Source organism: Drosophila sechellia, chromosome 3R (genome assembly GCF_004382195.2).
Source record: "Drosophila sechellia strain sech25 chromosome 3R, ASM438219v1, whole genome shotgun sequence".
Lineage (NCBI taxonomy): Eukaryota > Metazoa > Arthropoda > Insecta > Diptera > Drosophilidae > Drosophila > Drosophila sechellia.
In genome coordinates, this window is record NC_045952.1 from 10,533,125 (window position 1) to 10,553,428 (window position 20,304).

Below are 20,304 nucleotides of genomic sequence, written 5' to 3' on the forward strand. Positions count from 1 at the left end.
AAATTAAGCCTTTTATTGGTCAATTTGAAGTTGGAAAATGAGAATTTTATCTTCAAGAAGAATTATAGATAGAATTATAGAATTGAGAATTTTATCTTCAAGAAGAATTATAGATTGATTGAAAATATTTATTACTTTGTTTTAGAGTATATAAAAAATATTTAATGTGCGTCGGCCGGGAATCGAACCCGGGTCAACTGCTTGGAAGGCAACTATGCTAACCATTACACCACCGACGCCACATTTTTGCACCGATTTCACATGTGTTGGTAAATTAATACTTTCATTAAGAGACAGCATAAAAGAGTTTAGTCAAAAAAAAAAAAACATTTTATCAATTAAGACCCATTTTTTTTTTTAAAACGCCGCCAAATGCAGCCAAATAGATTATTCGATTAATAATAATGCTTATACTTAGTACTTTTTGTAATTTCAAACGAAATAATTTTTTTTCTGTGTAGTTTGTTTAGGCTGAGGAGATTTTTGTAAAAAATGTATATTTAAAAATATATATTTCATTAAAAAAATCTATTAAAAAAAAGTTACCTGCGTCGGCCGGGAATCGAACCCGGGTCAACTGCTTGGAAGGCAACTATGCTAACCATTACACCACCGACGCCGCATAATCTGCGCGCGCTAGTCACAGCATAAAAAGTTAGTGCAGACAACTAGTTGGAAACACTATGTTGACATTTGCATTATCAAGTTAATATTTGCCTGGAAATACAAGTGATTTATGGTTTTTATGGGCTGGCTAGCCTTGGCAGCACTAGTATCTTTCATTTCTCTGCCAGCCTTTTTAATTGGCTCTGTTTAGAGTAAGCTCTTTCACTTGGCGGCGACAGGAAACACTTTGTGTAACTATATTTCTTATGAATATAATTAAAACGCATTGAAAACGAATAAAGCAAAGAGTCGGCTGATCGATTCACAAAGGCAAACCAACCAGCCGATCCGAACAACATCGGCTTCAACTTGACTTGAGTGTCTGTCGCTGGTTGTTATGGTTGTTGTAATGGACGCCCACCCAGTAAATGTCTTTTGCTGTAATAATTTATTATCACATTTACGTCTTGGCATCGCCAGCAATTAATATGAAAAGTAAACGGTGGAAACAGCCACGGCAACAAAAACAGAAAATAGAAAATTAAATGAATGAATGAATCAACGGGGCGAGGGGAGAAAAACGCCAAGTGATCAATGAACAAAAACCGAGTTGTAGCTCCATCTCCGAAGCAATATCTATCTGTATCTGAGGCCGTATCTTTTGTGTTGGCGTCCGAAACCGCAGAAACAACAATCGGCAGCTTTTGACTTAGTTGGCAAAGCGTTTGCCAATGCAGAAATCCGAAATCAAATTAGCCGCAACACACAGTCGCAGTCTGTAGTTTGTCTTGCGTATCTTACAGATACAGATACTTGTCGCGTTCGTTGTGCTGTGTGGGTTGCCACTGTGGTGTCCACTGTGCCGTGTGCGTAGGTCGCACAAGTCGGCAGCACCCTGTATCCGCGGCGCAGAATAATAAAATTTAACAATTTATTGCATTTGTTGCTTTAATTTGTTGTTGTTACTTGCCCGAAAGCAAAATCGAAATAAAAAAAACGAAAATATTTTTTCATTCACAAAACGGCCGCCGTTGTATGCAAATTGATCGTGTTGTTCTTGTTGTCGATGTTAACTTTAGTTTGGCTGTTTGCAGTAGCTGCTCTGCCAACTTCGCAGTCGACACACTTGGCAAGCGATGTTCGATGATTGCAACAGCAGCAGCAGCAGCAACAACACAGTAACTGCAACACCAAACAGCAACCAAATGAATGAATTGGGTTTGTGCCTTGGGCCAGGGCATGTTGTTCGTTGCCGTTTCGCCGCTGCCTACGTGGCGGCTACGTGTTGGCATAAATTATATATTAATGCTCTTTGAATGGCGGATTTGAATGGTTATTGGATGGATTAGGAGCTGCTTATGGAAGATGGAAGCACCAGGAAATTGATAATAAGTAAATTGCACTTAATGTGGATAATAGAAAAAGAAAAGATACCAATCAAGAGTGTTAGATTTAATATATATTATTTAAAAAAGTTTAAATTCAAATTGGGTTTGGTTCAATTTCACTTTTCTATTATTTAATGTATAAAACATATTTACAAAAATATTACTACCAAATGCAGTTCAATATAAGTTTATGTTTAGCACAAACATAAGTACCTACTTAAATAAACCTTAGACTTAAATCCTGATTGTAATATTTCAATATATCGCCTTGAAAAGGGTATTCGCCAACCACTTGACTTTTTAGTTTAAATCTCCACTCATTTTTTCTGCAATAGCATGCACATTTTATTTATTTAAAGCATTAAACAAAGACACAGACATATGTTCAACTATGGCTGTGGCCCGTGTTGTTTGTGTTCCACTGGCGACATGCAACAAATGTTAGACATTCAATTTGTTGTTGACACTTCATTAGCAAACAAAAAATTAAGCGAACGAAGATGCAGCGGCTAAAAACTGGGTTAAATGTTGCTAAAATTAAGCGAGGCAAGCGAGAAGATGCAGCCAGCAGCAAATCAAGATATGGAAAGTACACCCCATACCCAATCCCAATTCAAATCCCAATCGCATACCCATTCCCCAGTTGCAAGACTAACCAAATAAAAGCGAGTATTGGGTTACTGGCCAACTGGTTGATAAGTGAAAGAGATATTGGGAATTGGTAAGGGCTGGGGCACGCGTTGTTAATGAAGAGGCTTTTCCCTTCGCTTGACTTTATGAATGAACAAATGCATCGTAGTAAACTGCGCCCACACATCGCATCGATGATGAAATCATGAATGAAACGAGTCTCTCGTAACAAAACTTTGGAACTTTTGGAAACCCCAGGTGCCAAAAGGGCACGCGAGTCGTAAATGTGGGCAGCAAATGCAAATTGATGGCCGTGGCCAAGATGTTGATGGCAAGAGGCTGCCTCTTGGCCATTAGCCATTAGCCAGGCACACCGGAACCGCATTAGCATGTCGGAGATCCAAGATCCGAGATCCGAAACCGGAAAGTGCCTTTCCCCGCGCTTTGTCAATGCAAACAAATTAACTGTCAAATGCGAGATGAGTTCAATGAAAACATTTCGAATGAAATCTTGGCCATCAATGAAATGTTTCTGCTGCTCAAAAGCTCAGTGGGTAGGAAACGAACTAATCGTCTGGAGAACCGTTTCCTCTATCGGAACTATCATATTTCAGGCGTTTGTCAACGGCTACCATTGTCCAAAAAAATGTACCCTTTTCTATTCGGCCTAGAATCGTTACTTTAGTCGTTTGGATTCTCCACGTGAAAGCGATCGAAAAGTATGTTGTTAAATATGTGAGAAAATGCACATTAATGGGGGGATTATCTTAACGTATCTTAACGTATCTTCGGTCATAAATGTATCTGGCACTAGTAAAATCTAAACTTAAGGTTTTTCGTAATTAATTTGCACTTTGGCGCTATTCATTATGGGTCGCAAAATCTTATCCGTGAATGGCTTATTTCCCACTCCTCCGCCGGTTAGAATGCGTTTTTCTTTTTTGCGGCCATTACAATTTTACGACTTGCCACAGCTGCAATAACAGTAACAACAACTACAACCAGCACTAACCACTTCACATGGCCAGGCTGACGTCATAAATGCATAAATGCAAGCCGCGATGACATAAATTGCATTTGAATATTGGCCAACAGCGCAAAAAAAAAAGAATAGGAAAAACAAACCATAACCCCAGAGTTTAAGTTGAGCTTTGGTTTTGCCGCTTGTCACGATGTCTGACAGCTCTGGGGCATTGATCGATTTATGCTCGGACTTTATGGATTCTGTGGCAGAGAAGGGTAGCACTCTTTGGCACTTGATAAATTATTTAATATTTAAAGTTGCCTGTAATAGCTGAAAGCAGTCTTTACAAACAGCATGTTTATTTATTAACAAAATATATAAGACACCATGCTTTCAAATCAATTAAATGTAGTCACGAAGTTCCTGAGTTAGTTTTTAGATGAAGGCAATAAATATATTATAATAATAATAATAATAAATAATAATTATTATTATAATTATTTATCAATTATTAAAAAGTTGTATTATAATTTAATATGAAATGATATGCTTTCGCGTCGTAATGTTTTTTATTTTCCTTAGGTTTTCGTTTTATTTTTTAAATATTATTTAATACATTTGTATTTAATATTCAGTTTTTATGAGATTTTTAATATGTGGAATATTAAACATCAATTAGTTTTTTCTGCTCTGCTTTTAATAAAGTACGATTTTCAATTAGCCCTTTTTTTTTACTGCTACAAATATATACATTAAATATTTATATCAAATTTGTAAATTATTTAAAATTTATTTTATACATATAAAGTCGCATTATTTCCAAAATCAGTTGACATTTGCTGCAGCAGCAGCAGCAGCAACAGCAGCAGCAACAGCAGCAGCAAGAACTGCGGTCGCAACAAGAGCCACTTTAGCATCCGCGCGTGGGTTGCTCCATTCATAACGACCGAAAATTCGCTGAATGAATTGCAGTTTTGTATCCCTCAGATACACACGCCACCGACAACTTGGGCCACATAACGGCATCAAAAGCAGCCAAAAAAAAAAAATAATAATAAAATAAAAAAAAACCAATGAAAGAGAAGAAAGCCAGCAAGTAGTGCAGCGGAGGATTAGGGAGTGGTGGGCGGCTGAGCGGGAGCATTCAATACGCTGATTGGGAAGCAGCGACAAAAAGTGAAATAAAACTCGTCGGCGATTTACATAAATCAGCTGCAAATTTGTTCCACTGTTCAAATGCAGTGTCGCCGTTTGTGCGAGCGAGAGGTTCGAGGAAGTGGCAACAGCTTCCACCAGAAACTCACAGACGGCCAAAAGCGACAAACAGACGGCCAAAAAATAAAAAAAAACAGATCCCAAGTCGCGGCTGTGGCCCAAAGTCAACGCGTGTCGCATTTGAAAAAACTTGCTGCTGGCTTGACTTCTTTTACTTTTATTTAATCTTATATTAGTCTTTATTTTTGCGGGGGCCCCTTGGCAAAGTTAGTAACTTTGGTTACAGTTTTTCTCCATTTTTTGGGTCAAGTCGGGAAAAGAGGTAGAGATAGAGAGTGAGAGAGAGATAGGCAGGAAACACAGCGATTGCATTGGCATATGTGATGGAAAAAGTTGGTATTTGAAGGGGATAATCTTAACTTCAATATGCCATTTCACATCTTCAAAAAAGTTAAGCAATCGCATTAATCATTGTTTATGCAAATGCTATTTTAGTTTGAATTCAATGAGAAGGTAAATAAACCTAATATTTTTAAAAATAATTAAAAAATTCTACATACCAGCGAGGGCTGAGTGGAGAGTTTCTGCCAGGTGGAAAGTACTTTTCCGCCCATCTTTGGTTGCCACTTAACCCATTGACTGTTAGATGACTAAGAGGTGCTGGCTCTGCCTCCATCCTCCCACTAATTAGCCCTGCTGTTCACTTGCCGGCTGGTCCACAAATTGTCGCGTCTTTCAGCGTTTTTGACATGGAACCGAAAATGCCAGCGGACAGTTTTCGCCTTTTGTGCTAACGATATGCGTCTGTCCAAGCCATCAGTTGGCACCAATTGCCAAGGATGATGAGATGGTGTCGTTTGGCGGTGCCAAAGGGGTTTACGGTTGCCCGGCGGATGGTGACGCATAAATCTTGGTGCCACCAGAAAATGAATCTACTTTTCTTTCCGAATTTTCCTGCGTGCGAGTCGAACGATGCCGAACCGTGGCGATAGGCGGCATGGTTGAGCTCATTAGAAAATATGCGCGTAATTTGTGAGTTTCGGACTTTGAAAATGGAAAACGGGGAGCAGCTATTTTCTGATTTGTTCGCTCCCCTCCATTGAAATGTGTCAAGTGGCGTGAGCACACAAAAGCCCCCTGATGATTTCTTTAATGGCACCTGAAACTCGGCTACCAGACACTGACCACCAATCGAATTTCACGTAGCCCATAAAAGCTGTGTGTATATATCGCTTTATAGATAAAAAAAAAAAACACAAATCACCAAATCATCGAATCAAACAACAAGCAGCGGCACTCTGAAAAAGGCAATCCTCGAGTGGGCAGCAAGGCGCGCGCTACGCCCACAAAAAGTTCAAGAAACAACTAGAGGAGCAGCAATAACATAAAACTTCAAATCACGCTAAGCAACAGCAACAACAACTGCCACAATATCAAAACTATAAAAGATATAGCGACAAACAGCAAACAGAACAATAAAGAGCACAAGAGCTGATGTAAATTATTTGGCTACCATATTTAGCTGGAAATCTTGCGTGATCTGTGATCTCCGGCGATGATGATGGCTATGCTATGATGGTTGCCCCTGTTTCGTCGAGTGGAGTACCCTTGATGTGCGGCATGATGGGTATGATGGACAGGCGAGATATCACAATGGTGGAGAGGGCATTTTTGAAAGCTTTATTTTGAATCGACTCGCATAAAAGATAGTAATTGGGTGTTATTTGAGAGGAGAGGCTCGCCAGTCATTGTATTAATAATTATATGCAGATACATTTAAATATAGCAATTTAAGTTCTTTAATATTGTAATGAATACTTTACCAAATACCTACAAATTATATCTCTTATTAAAACTTTAGTATCTCATTGATTTAGAAATATTTATGCTTCTCTTTTGCTTGTAAAGTTTTAGCATATTTTTTCATCGTATCCTTGAGATCTTTTTCATCATATCTTGGTAAACAATCTAAATTAGGAGTTTTCTTTTTTTTTTTGATTTTCAGCCTGTTAATCTTAAGCAGATTTCAAAATCAAGGGCATTCAGTGTTCACCTCCTCGCATTGCAGCACTATTGCCTAAGCCATCTTGGGCAGCCCACGGTGGTAATGGCCGCTAACCGCTAACTGAAACACCAGAAAGCCACCATCAGCGGCTCAAGCGCTCTAGACTGAAGCCGTTGGCCAGAAAGTGAAGTAATAAAAAGTAAAAAATAAAATAAAAAGACGACAAACGGACGGACGGACGATGATGGCGGGATGCTTAAGCTGTGACTGACATTTCGCTTCAAAATGTCAGCCGAAAGCTGGAACTCACTGGTCCGGGCCAAGTACGAGTGATCCAGCCTGCTGTTCGGGGCATGACAGTTCAAATGTGGCCAAGACGAGACCATTTTGTGCCGAATGCGCCATATTTGGGCCCAGCTGTGTGTGAATATCCATTGAGATTGTCTTGAGACGAGGAACCCCGCGCCGCCAAAAAAAGCAGAGCGTGATGAAGTGCAGCTGAGCCAAAGAGCTGGGTGCTTCATATATGTATATTATTTTATTTTATTTTATTTTTTTGGGAACTCCGCTCCGGCTGAAGTTTATTTGTGCTGCAGCACATTTGAGGCACCTCGAGATGAGCGGGCAAAGGACTGACTTTGGTCGTTAACCGGAAACCCCCAGCGACAGCCTATAATTTGCAAATTTAATTTGCAACACACGCCAACATGTGACCCCAAAACGGCAAAATGTTATAAATAATGTGCAGTTGCAGTTGCAGCTTGCAGTTTGCAGTACCCAAGTCTCCAGCGGATCGTAGGTGTCCAGTGTGGCTTACCTTAAACTAGAAATGCTCGGCTTATGAATGGAGCTCAGTGCCTCATGAATGAAATCAACTTTGGGGCTTGGTCTTGCTCTTGGTCCCCCAACACACACACACTCCTCAGACTGGCGCATGTTCGATTGCCTGCTACAGACAGCAATTTTTTATGCAAATGAAAAACGCGTTTTGCGGTTTTTCAACGAAAATCCAAACGATTTCAACTGAACTGCGCTTATAGTTCTTTTTTCTATCATACGTTCGATTTCGCTATATTTAAATGATTGTGGTTTTCGATCTGTGTTTGTTGAGTTTATTTTTTTCCCCCCCGAGGTTTATCTGCGTGGGTTGCCACCAGTTTCCGCCACATCAGACCGACAGGTTGACCCCCTGAGGTGTGGGCGTTTTTCTATCGAGATCAAGAAGTCCACTTAACCGATAGCGTTTGATTAGGATCTCTAAGAGTAGTTTACCATTTATGGATGCTTTTCAAAGATGCAAAAATATGATGAATGGCAAAGTAAACAAAAAAAGGGAATTCCCCTGCATCTAATAAGTGGCTACAACTTACAAAATTGACATGTTACTCTAGACAGCATAACTGTCTCATTTCCTTAATGAGATTTAAGCCGCATTTAAGCACGAATAAATCCCACGTTCTACGCTTGCCTTCAGCTTCTGAGTTAAGCTTGTATTTTTAGATTCGTGATGGCAATTTATTTCTACTTGAAAGTTGTCAAAAAGCTTACACAAATTATAACTTAACTCGAATGCAAACCACAAAAACCAAAAATCAGCCCACATGCTGCGGCTTTCGATATATATATGTATATATACATTTTAGAGTTCCAAATCGTTTTGATTTGATTTGGCCAGCGGCGCAGACTTGGCGCCAACTTCCAAACCGCAGGTGACAATCCAAAAAAATAAAAAAAAAAACCAAATAAAAACAGATAAACAATATAATAATAATAATCAAGTTGACCTATACGAAGCCATTTGTGGCACACTTCTTCGACCCACACGTATTATGCTAATTATGTGTCGAATCTAACGCAACTTTTGATTTGAACCAGTTCAAGTTGATTATACTAAACTGGATAGGCTGGTGGCTCCTCATGTCATTATGCAAACCACAAAGGGTGGGGAAATGGTGGGCCATGTGCAATCCATCAACTGCATTGTGCCACCAACAAAGCCTGGCCGGGAGCAATCACAATTTAGCCTCCCATGTAAACGGCAATTAAGTTGCCGTCGTCGCAGTCGTGAACTTGTGAACCATTCCAAAAGGCATCATCATCATCAGCATCAAGTCTGCAAGTCTGCTGGCCTGCAGGTCTGCAGATCTAGGAGGAAGTTCGGTTCCATTTCCATGTCCACTGGTTCCTGCAATTAATCGCGGCTCAAGTGGCTCGCTGATTGCAATTAATCTTCATTAAGGCCACCGCTGCAGATTCGGAACTGTCCGTTTCAATTCTTTGGAGATGTCCTTTGGCCCAGGCATTTGACACAGGTCCACATCGCTTTTCCCTTCACTGGCGAACTGAACGGCTGGCTTATCCTTACAAACCAATTTGGCGATCGTGAGGTGTTGTTGTCGTTCGCCAAAACCACAACAGCAGCAGCAGCAGCAGCGGCAGCAGCAACACCAACTGCAACAGCAGCAGCAGCAGCAACATCGCCAGGTGACCGCACAGCAATCACCTTAATTAAACATTAGGCAAGCCTCGCTGAGTGCCAAGCTTCTGGAGATTGTGTTTGTGCTTGGCTTGGTTTCCCTGCTACGCTTTGGCTGACTTGACTGCTGTGGTGTGGTCCATGTCAGCGATTTCCGTTCGGCACAGGGTAACAAAGGTTGTGCTGCACAGTGGTTCAAGGTCTGGCCAAATGGAGGTGCCAAGATCAGTCGATCCTCAGAAAGCACTTTCTAAAATGGCAAGGCAGAAGAGAACTATCCAGTTGCAGAATCCACATGTATTTGCTACTTATTTTATATTCCGGTAAGGAAATAGACATTCATTAAGTCCAAATTAGTCACATTTAAAAGGAAAACTCAGAAGTTATATTTGATACTTTGTTAAGCAAAGGTCACAGGTTGAAATTGATAAAGGAAATGCCACCCTTCTTTCCTAATTTGCATTCATTAGTTGTTGAATGATAATAAGTTTGCTGTCTAGGTAACCAAAGGCCTCATGTTAATTAACTTGATATTCAGCTTATTTTGAATAACTATTATATCTTAAAAGGCGGTTCCTAGGAACTGTTCAATGAAGGCAACTGCCTTTTCTCAGTTATCAATTCTGCTAGCTGAACTTGGTAACACAGAACTTGCCAACACATTTAGAGCCAGTGTGCCATGTGTGTGCATTGAGCCCGGATGGTTGCCTTAATTTTCTTGCAGTTTTCTTGGCTGTTGGCTTTCATTCGTTCGTGTTTGTTGTCGACGGTGTCAACGTCGCCTCTCGTTGACAAATGCTGAAAGGCTTTGTGTGCGAGTGTGGAGTCTGTCTGGGATTTTCATTGGAAAACGTGGACCGATCACCCAGGTTGATTTGACAAAAGGAGTCGAATGAATGAATGGCAGCCGAGTGATATTAAATAAACGGGTCACGTTATTAATTGGTTAACCCTTGCCAAGAGATTTATGAATATTGATTGCCAGCGAAGTGCAGCAGCCAAGATCGCGAAAAGTGCCCCAGCTGCATTTGGCCCTGGTCTGCAGTTCGCTCCCAGATTGAGTCAGCTTCCTGTCGATTAGGGTCACTCAGCCTCAGCTAGTCTTGAATACTGAGCACTGAATGCCCCTCGGTCAGTCGGGGTCATTTCCTGGCTAATTAGTTGCCATGAGAGATTTGTTTTTATTCTTGCCTCTACTACTATTGTTTTTTGCTGCCTACCCCTCCCCTGATCTCCAGTGGCAATTAAGCGCCGTCGCATATTTATGATATTAATTAATTAAGACAATTTGCGTGGCGTGTCTTTGGCTGGTGGGGAAATACGAGAACTGCGATGGGCTTGCCTTTAATTCGCCTTATATGGCATTGGATCCCAGGAGAGTGGAGTTGTGAGCAATCTTACTTTGGATATACCAACTTTGATCGCTTTGAAATTGCTGAAGCAGAACACTTTTCGATAATCATTCTCAATGTCAAGATTCGCTTACTTACAATATAGTTTTTGAAACTTTGTAGAAAATTTAAAGTAGCTATGTTTTGTGCTTAATTAGAAGTATTTGGTTAATAATTCACAACGTATTATAACAATAATTAATGGAAATTCTATTAACTAAAGAAAGACGAAGATACTTTCTCTATTTAACCAATGATTTTTTCCTAGCCCTTAGATTCCAACAAATTGCATATATGCATTCCCTTCCGCTTCACGCTTGACACTTAGTCGCATCGCAGCCAAATTTTTAATTGAATTTGAAGCGGAAATAGCGCCGTTAGGCCTCGATCGGAGCCACAAGACATATAATATATATATATAATTTAATTTGTACGCACTGCGAAGCGCTGCTCAGCGCCAACGTGGCCAGCATTGACACACTTTGGGTGGTCTTGGCGGGCTGACTTAATTTTGGCAAGCCGGCCGAAGCCTCAAAAGAGCGCAGAACGCAGCGATGAAGATACAGATACATCACGTCGAGTTCGAGGCGCGTAATCGATGAGACGTGCGATGGGAGCCGCAGAGGCAGAGTGCGGTGTGTTGTGTTGCATGTGCGAATGCATGTGCCACCTGTTGAAAGGGCGCAGCCGGAGCAATGCAGCGGCGGGGTCTCCGGACGAGGCACTGCATCATTTGCGGCTGAAATTTCAATTTCAGCCTTTTGGCAGCGTTTCAAAAGAGCGCCAAGACTGACCGAACAACTCAAGTAGACGGCGGGCGCCAAGGCGCCAGCGAGCGGCATTAAAGTGCGCGAAAAATCTCATTTTATTTCCATTTTATTTATTGAGCCATTAGAGAGGGGCGCAGGAGTTTCGCCTGTCAGCTCATTCACAGATTAATTTTGGCAATTTATAGCCGGCGAGATAGTTTTTGAGTAACTGCATCATGGACATATGCATGGAGTGCGCGGACCGTGAGTTATGTAATGAGTGGGGTGGGGAATGGGGTATGCCGGATCGCCAATTCAATGACTCCCATGTTGGCGACAGAGTAACAGAAATGTCACGATACCCTGGGAAAATGAGCCGTCCGGCGTGAGTTATTGATTGGTATTTTCGTGGACGGGGGATAATTTTCAGGCCACTGAAAATATTTGAATTAAATGCAATGGCTTAAATTACTGATTGACACCAAACATGAGGGAATTTTTTTCCATTAATGTACGATTTAATTTTCAATTTTAATGGTCATTTATGTTGTAGGGTAAGTCTGGACTTTGCTGCCGTTTGGTTTACTTTACAAAAACTTTAATAAACTCTTTGACTTTCTGTTCATTATAAAACTTTGACCTGTTTTCCTTAATAAGTTTACTTAATAAGTACTCAATAAGTCGGAAAAATTATTTTACATGAGACTAATCATTCAAAACCACGAAGAACATTTAGCGAAATGCAATAGACTTGTGAAATTGTTTAAATTGTTTCGCTGTGTGTGAATTCTTTTAAAAGAGCAATTTCATATAAAAAGTTGTAATCGTAGTTAATAATTAAGTTGGTAAGATTCAGTCCTCTACTTCCATGACAAATCCGAGTATATTGATCATCAAATTAAAGTATATTATCAAACCAACTACTTTCCAAATGAATATGTACAACCTAAGGCTATTCTAGCGACATGAGGTGAGGACTCACCTGTGCCATTGTTGCCGAACCAGAGGGCGACTAGGTCCTCACCTGGCGGCGTATGGTGGTGATAGGGATTGCCGTACAGGTAGGGAGTCGGGTAATCGAGCAGGACACGACGCGAGCCGGGCGAGGAAGACTCGGCTGGGGGATCAGATATAGGTATATTGGTATATTGGAGTAATGATGACTGATCTGGGATGCTATAATGCGTGCGGATGTGAGTCCTTACCCTGAGCTAATTGAGCGGCATACTCGGTGGCCTTTTGCAGATTAATTCGCGGTCGCGGCTTGGCAAGAATTTGTTGCGGCTGCTGTTGCTGCTGCTGTGGTTGTTGCTGCTGCTGCTGATGTGGATGTGGTTGCACCACAGTATTTTGTTGTGGCTGCTGAACGGATTGTTCGGTTGTCGGAGGATTATTCGCTGCCGCTGCTGCTGCCGCCGATGAGTCCAATAGAAGTTGCTGAACCTGCAGTATGTCTACATACTCATCCAGTTCCACTGGCGGTTGTGGTGCGTTACTAACTTCAGAGGTTGCCGCCGGCGAATGATGAAGTGGTGGTGCAGCATTCGCAGTCTGATAGTAACCGAATGTGGGTCCAGATGCTGCAGGATTTGGCACCGCGATGGGTGGTGCCGGTGGTGGTGCAAACTGGAGTGGATTGCGACTGAGTCCCAGCAAAGGAGTTGTGGGTGTGTTCAGGGAATCCTGTGAGTTAGCCGACGTAGAACTAGTTCCTGCTGCTCCTGGTACTAGATTGAGATTTTGTCCGGTTAATCCTGGCGAGTTGGTGGCTCCAGCGGATGAGGATGCCGACGAAGTGGCTGACGACGGATGCTGTTGGCTGCCTACAATCAGTTCATTTTGACGCCGCATTGTCAGCAACATTTTTGTGGTTTAGCGCGTTGCACGTCGATCGGCACGAAAATAAAAGAAAATGTGTGGAAAACAAAAAACTGAAACACAAACGTATTAACCGAGACTCCATTTGTTTGGTAAACGATCACTTTTTTGGTTAATATATGTATAGACACATTTTATGCACTTTGTACTTTGTTCACTTCTATTCGCTGCGGTTAGCTTGATTGATTCATTTGAAAGATCAAATCAGTCTTGTTCCATTTACTTTGATTGTATCTTGAATTGAATGAAGTTATCGCAAAAGCTGGAAAGGAAGAATAAACATATTTAATATTTTATAAAAACATTAAATCGAAGCTTATTATAGACAAATTGAATCATATTAATTGCCTTGTTTACCTCTTCTTAAAATTTCTGATTTCAGCTTGTAATTACTAAATTTATTTATATATATTTATAAAAATGTACACTACAGTAGATAAACACTTAGATTTCGATAATCACAATAAGACACTCAGAAAATGATTAATATGGATATTTTCTTAAAATTGACGCTCAAAAATACACATTCAAATAGATTTCAAAAATGTTGAGCAAAAATATGCACGGTATATCTTCACATTGCCGTCGGTAAATTTATTTATTTTATTTTCTGGCATTCAATGTTTGCCAAAAAAATCCGTCGATCGTTTTTCACTTGGCTGTTTTGTGCCTTTGCTTAATTTTTCATAATTATTTTTGATTTCGAAAGTGATTTTGATTAATTTGTTTTTTTTGAGCAGACGCGCGCGATTAATTTTTTTTCGCCGTCGCTTGTTTTATTTCGATTTATTTTGGCAAAAGTGGCGAGACGAGCCGTTGAGCCGTCGAAACGCTACTGGCGCGAGCGGTGAAAATTGAAAATGAAAATGGGAAACTCGGGCCATCGGTGAAAAAAATCATGAAAACAACGGCAAATCGGCTGCGTCGGCGTCGGAAGCATCGGAAAATGCCTGAAAATGTGTTCAGCTTTTGGCCATCATCATAATCTATTTGCCGCCCGAATGCCGTGTCTCTGTCTGCGTGTAACTTTGATTCATATTTCTACTAAAGCATCTGCTCGCTGCCTCTCGTTCTTGGCCCACACACATACACACACGTTTCTCTCATTTTCTCCGCCGATTTTCCCGGCCGTGCATATGTGTGGGCGTCTCTGTGAGAGCGAAAAGCAGCATTTCCGATTCCGAGCGGAGCAAATGTCAACAATTGTGGGTGGCGGTCTACTGGGAGCGAGTGTGAGAATCATTGAGCATCGATGAGATGGTGGGGGGAGAGCACTAAATAAATGAAAATACTATGCCATCCGGAGAGGAGCGGTAAATGTGCCACTGAACTTGCCAAAAATCGACGTAATAGTTGTGCATTTTGTGTGTGCGTGTATTTGGCAAACGTAATTCGCTTATCACCGGAGATAAGCTCTACGATTTTCGGCTTTCACTTTCCGTGGCCATTGGCGTCATCACACGGCGTATGAGTAATTTATGATAATTACTCATACGCCTTGTTGTCTGATCTGATCCTTTGACAGAGATTCTAAGTACAATCGAACTACTAAAAAAATGTTAAACGAAGTAATATGTACAGTTTAGCTTGATGTTTCCTTAGCAGATATATTTTTTTATTTGAAAAACATAACACAATCATTTATGTTAAGAATTTTAGCGAACTAACGCATTAATCCAATTCGAAACCAAATATATATAGGTTTGTATGAAAATCTCGTTAGAATCTCCTTCTTAGAAATTAATGCGAAGCATGTGAACTTATCAGATGGCGCTACAGAATTTGTTTACTGAAATGAAATCCTACATTAGCAACTTATCACTTATCAACTGACATTTGGCAAAAAGTTGTGGAATTCCACGAAAACCGAACACTCGAAGGGCCCAAATACCGAACTTTAGAAGGCCCAAAAAAAAAGAAGCGGAAAACATGCAAAATGCTAAATGCTAAAACGCCCCCGTTCGCTCCATCAACAAAATGGCAATTAGAGTTGCACAGTGGAAGCTGAAGCTTCGTCCCTGCGATGACATTTAAAGGTTAGAGGTTGCGAGCATCAATCAAAAGGCAGCTACACAAGTGGAATGGCAGTCCCTTCCTGCTCTGTTCTGCTCCATTACTCTAGCGCTGAAACAAAGGAGCAATAATAAAAATAATAATAATAATAACGAGAGGACAGCGCTTCCTGGCAGGTGGAATACAAAAAGGGACATTTTCGTTGGCTGGGGAAACGAGAACAATAAGGTTATCCAAGCTGGACCTGTTGATTGCCTGCCTTCATTTCGCCAAATGTGCTCCACTTCTACTTCACTTTTCTAGTGGAAATAATTTCCAGCGTGGGCGTGTAAGAAAATGCTCGACTGGGATGCTAATAGATGCGATTAAACGCCCACACTTTCAGATATTATTGACTAGGAGACGAGGATGAAGTTAAGGGCAGGGGCCCAGCTAAATGGCAAATACGGTACAGTGGGGCTAATGGTGCCTATGGATGTTATAATAAATGTATTCGTAAAAAAGCAAATCTGTAAATGTTAATGTGTAAGGCAAAGTTGTGAATACCCTTTGGATTATGGATTATTCTAAATATTTTCAGAATATAAATTAAAATTGCTTAAATATAAAAGCAGACTCTTTTTATATTACTCATACGCAGTGTGGTCATTAATATATAATAAATTGAAAAGTTAATACAATAACACTATAAACTCTATATACTATAATTTATAACCTATAATCTATATACTATAACAATAATATATACTATATATACTATAATATATACCCTTTTTTATATTACACAATTGAAATAAGTTAATATCTGATAGGTACCAAAAGCTTTTGTATACATTTCTTGACTGATTTGACCCACTGTGCATAAGGAAGCCAGAAGCTACTCGCACTTTCCACTGGAGAAGAGTCTCGGGAGAATGGATACAGGATGCTGGTGCCTTGCCCTTTTCCCGAAACGACGCCTGCCACGTGTGTGGGATGTCCTGCGGCTGGGGGCTCCTGTTGCTCTTTGGAGCCCACCGCCCGCCAATCGATGGCAGACCAAAAGGTTGCATTGGGAAAAATATATGAATGAGTGGAAACCGAAAAACTGAATTGAGCTTATCAATGAAAAAAGCTCCCGCTGATGTCCGTCCGCTCCACTCGAAGTTCATTCATAAATGTTCCTGCTTTCCTGCTTTTCCGCTAAGCGAATAGAGCAACTGAACCCAAGAAGCTCGCCCTGTTATCCGGTTGAACTTTAATATTTCGGTATTCGCAGGAGAAGGTCCTGCCTCCCGTTTCTCTGCCTCTTTGTGGGGGTTTGTTCACTTCAAATGTCAGCTGCTCCTGACTCCATTTAAACCGCATTATTTGGCCGGAAGCTTTGGCTGGATTCGTTACACCGCCGTGTTTAATTAGCCAGGCAATTTCAACTTGTTGCAGAAAATTTGCGGCTGCCAATTGCCGGTTGACCTTCTATGAGCAGCAATCCCCCCGCTGGGCCCCTCACACATTTGCAGGGAACACGTGTGCGTGACTTTTAACCTTTTCATGTGGCAGCGCTAATTGATTTGTTTTACGCACGTGTCGCTCTGCAGGAGTGCAAATACATATGTATCGCGTGGGCTACGCATACTAACGTCCTTCATATTTTAGGCCATAACCAGAAATTGTACAGATTCGTCATACAGTCAAATAGCTTGTATTTTAGCCAAAAGGAAGTTGCTGCAAGGCTGTTCTATGAGTTTTCCATTAAAAACGTAAACGATAAGCCCACAAAAGTATATTTAAAACGACCAAGAAGCTGTAAAAGTTTCATAAATCATTATATTAAGACCTGTATTTGTATGTTTTTCTTAGTTTTTATTTTAGTTATTTATTTCCATTCATATTGAATGGCGGTAAATCACGATATTCAATTGACTTCTCGAACATTCGCTGGCTTCATAAAAAAAAACCAGGTTTGTTTCGAAATGCAAATGGAGTCTATCTGCAAATGGTTTTTGGCAAAAACAGCTCCTAAATATTAAGGAATGTGTAAATAATTTTATGCAATATGATCTCATTCGATTTGATTTGATTAGTTGGCAGCTGTCTAGAAATTTCTAAGATGTGTAATCTTTTCCATTCCATTTATCATTAGAAATGTTAATCTTATCAATGGTACTACAAATATTGAATGCATTTTTATGTTTATTAATTAATTAATTTATAAATTAAAAAACCTTTATAGTTTTGTGATATAGGAATTTTGGAAAATCGCAAAACATTTTATGTTAATTACCTTTATTGAATTGTGTTAAGAAATTATCCAATAAACTAATCTGAATATATACGAATATATGTTTTCGGGTAATTCTCCTATAATTTATTAATAAATTAAAACTAATGTACCATAGCCGTAATAAATTTGGCAACGGTTCAATTTTCCCCATCATATATTTAATAAAGCCTTATATTTGGCTTTCGCCCCAATTAAAGGCCATTAGAGGCCATAACCAAGCCGACAATCGCCCCTTTCCCGCTGTAACCATTAATATACTTGTTCAGATGTCGATGGTGGATGCCTGGGCAATATAGGCAGGGTCTACTACTACTACTACTTACCAGCTATAAAAAGGCAATCAGATGTCGTCGATTCGGAGGCAAGTCGGCGACAACAGAGCACGCAAGCGCCCAGAGAGCTGGTCTGGCTAGGGCATCAAGATTTGGGCGCGTAAATAGGCAGGATCGTTGGGATTTTCATCTGTAGTCCAACAGTAGAGGGGTTTGGGGATCGCGCGACTGCGTTTGTAATTAATTACGAGGCGGGCCAAAAAGGCGAACGCACGCGCGACTCACTATAAACCGCAACCGTAGATTGCAACTGCAACTGCAACAACTACTGCCAACTGCAACTGAAACTTCAGATGGCCAAGCATAAGATAAGATGCGCAGCTATAGAACGTGGCCAAGTCAAAGGAAGCGACGTAGCTACTGCGATTACGCGAAAGATATCCACCGGCTGTAATCGCGATCTCGTTGGCTAGCGAAGAGTTGCTAACTCGTTCCCGGCTTCTTCGTTCAGATTATGCAATTTTGATTTGAAACACGCAATTTGATGGGCTGGTCGAGATATTGGCCTACGGGCTATCTTTCGGCTTAATTCGCTTAACGATCTCATGCATAGGGCGCGTAAATCGGGTATATAAGATCCCCTGCTCCTTGCCTTGCTCCCTTTTTTTTCTCGAATTTATTGTGCTCAACTTATTAGACGATAATTTCCTTCCGGTTGCGATGCGTTTTTTGCGATTCAATCCGTCGTCCGACTGTCGGCGGTATTAAAAAATACGGTTTGCTTCGCTTTGCAGCGCTGCCTTGACTGTTTTGCCTCGGTTTCACTGTATCTGTACCTGTACGTGGCTTTGTATCTGTATCCGTTTGCGATGGCAGTGTGCGAGTGTGGCAGTCGTGGGCCGATCATCGCCTTACTTAGAGATCTGTCGCCCAGTTGAGATGCCTCGTCTTAGTGTTGTTGTTGTTGCTGTTGTGTGTGGGCACAACTGTACATGCGGACGGGCTAAGCTAGCCGTCCTTGTCGCACTCATGACCGGGGGATTGCCGGTGGGGCAACGAACACCGAACAACAAACACCACAAGCCACACACACAACCCCCGCAACGCCTAAAAGTGCTTTTCTCTCTCGCTGAGCTTCTATCGCCTAGCATAAGGCTGTAACACCTTTGGATTACTCTTAAGCCGTTTTCCTACACTGAAAAGAAGTGTGAGTGTCATAAATGTCCTGGGTACCTCCATCTAAGTTAAACTAAATTATTGCTCTTTCTAAATCCTCTTCAGCTGGTAGTAAACCAATATATGTAATATTTTCAACAAACAATTTCATTATATGCCCTATATTTAGCTTCTTGCAATAGAAGACGTTTTGTAAATAGAATTAGTATTTAAGCTATAATCTTGATTAAAGTCATCTTAGATTGTTTTCAGTGCACCGGAGCGTGCCAAGTTCTACGAGTGGTTGTGTGGGCTTTCCTCGGTCTAAAAGCCCACACATTTAGCCAACACTCTTGATCGCAACCCTCTTAGTAGAATCAAACCCCCCTCCCCTCCCCCCCTCCACGTGTGCAAAACCCTTTCAAAGGGATACTTGTAGAATCTGCGTCATTCATTGCACTTGTGCAAACAGACATACATATGTACATATTTTAACCAGGATTTTTACGGATGCAGTAAACTTTAACTTTTCCTGGAATCGAAATCAAAATTCGTCTATCTATCCTTAAAGCTTTTGCTGGAAAGCTAGTCAGCTAAAAATAACACCAAGGAAAGCTAATTGGCCGAAAAAAGCTTGGGCCCCCTTAGAAAAAAGCTTTAGACAACAGCACCCACAGAAACGCACACTTACACACAAATAAACGCCATGCACACACACACATGTGTACATACAAAGGGGTCACGTGGGTGGTTTCATTGATAAATTCGTACTTTTACCTCTCGCTCTTACAGCTGACTGCAAATTGAATTGCAAAATACTGCAGCTGTGCTCGCAGAAAGAGACAGAGCGTTAGAAAGGGTGCAGGTGGAGAAAGGGAGGGGAAAGAGATAGAGCTAGTGGAAGAGAAAGAGAAAGAGACAAGGACAGAGCCTCTCTGTGCACTGCTCCACTTTAAATAATGTGGGTGTGGATTAAGCCCGGCATTAGATTGTGAATGAAAACTCGAAAAGAGACAGCGAAACGCGGCTAGATAGAGACGGAGAGCGCAGTTGAAAACGCCCACTAAGCTCACCTCACACACACACTCACTTTGGCTTCTAATCATATTCATATTTTACCCCCTCCCTTCCCAACTGAAAACTCGAATTCATTCATTCACAAAATGCTTATATATGGAAACTTGTCAATTAGTTCAAGTGTCTTACACTGAGCGAAACCTAAGCCGCAAGTCAAATTAATTATACTTAGTCGAATCGCCCACATCGGCCATTTGACATTTGTACTCTTATTAACTGTAA

At 40.9% G+C, this 20,304-nt stretch overlaps 1 protein-coding gene and 2 non-coding genes across 3 annotated transcripts in view; all 3 read right to left on the minus strand.

Moving 5' to 3' along the window:
- LOC6616661 (hormone receptor 4) overlaps positions 1-18,601 on the minus strand; it is a 53,406-nt gene extending 34,805 nt beyond the window's left edge. Inside the window, exons 1-3 of the mRNA XM_032720632.1 lie at positions 17,902-18,601; positions 12,630-13,564; positions 12,407-12,541 (exon numbers count right to left, since the gene is read on the minus strand). Of these exons, the coding sequence (XP_032576523.1) occupies positions 12,407-12,541; positions 12,630-13,287 (793 nt within the window). The 5' untranslated portion in view covers positions 13,288-13,564; positions 17,902-18,601. The remainder of the gene's footprint in view (positions 1-12,406; positions 12,542-12,629; positions 13,565-17,901) is intronic.
- Positions 168-239, minus strand: Trnag-ucc. Its single transcript has one exon. It is a non-coding gene; the product is annotated as a tRNA-Gly (tRNA).
- Positions 548-619, minus strand: Trnag-ucc. Its single transcript has one exon. It is a non-coding gene; the product is annotated as a tRNA-Gly (tRNA).
- Positions 18,602-20,304: the final 1,703 nt, after the last annotated feature.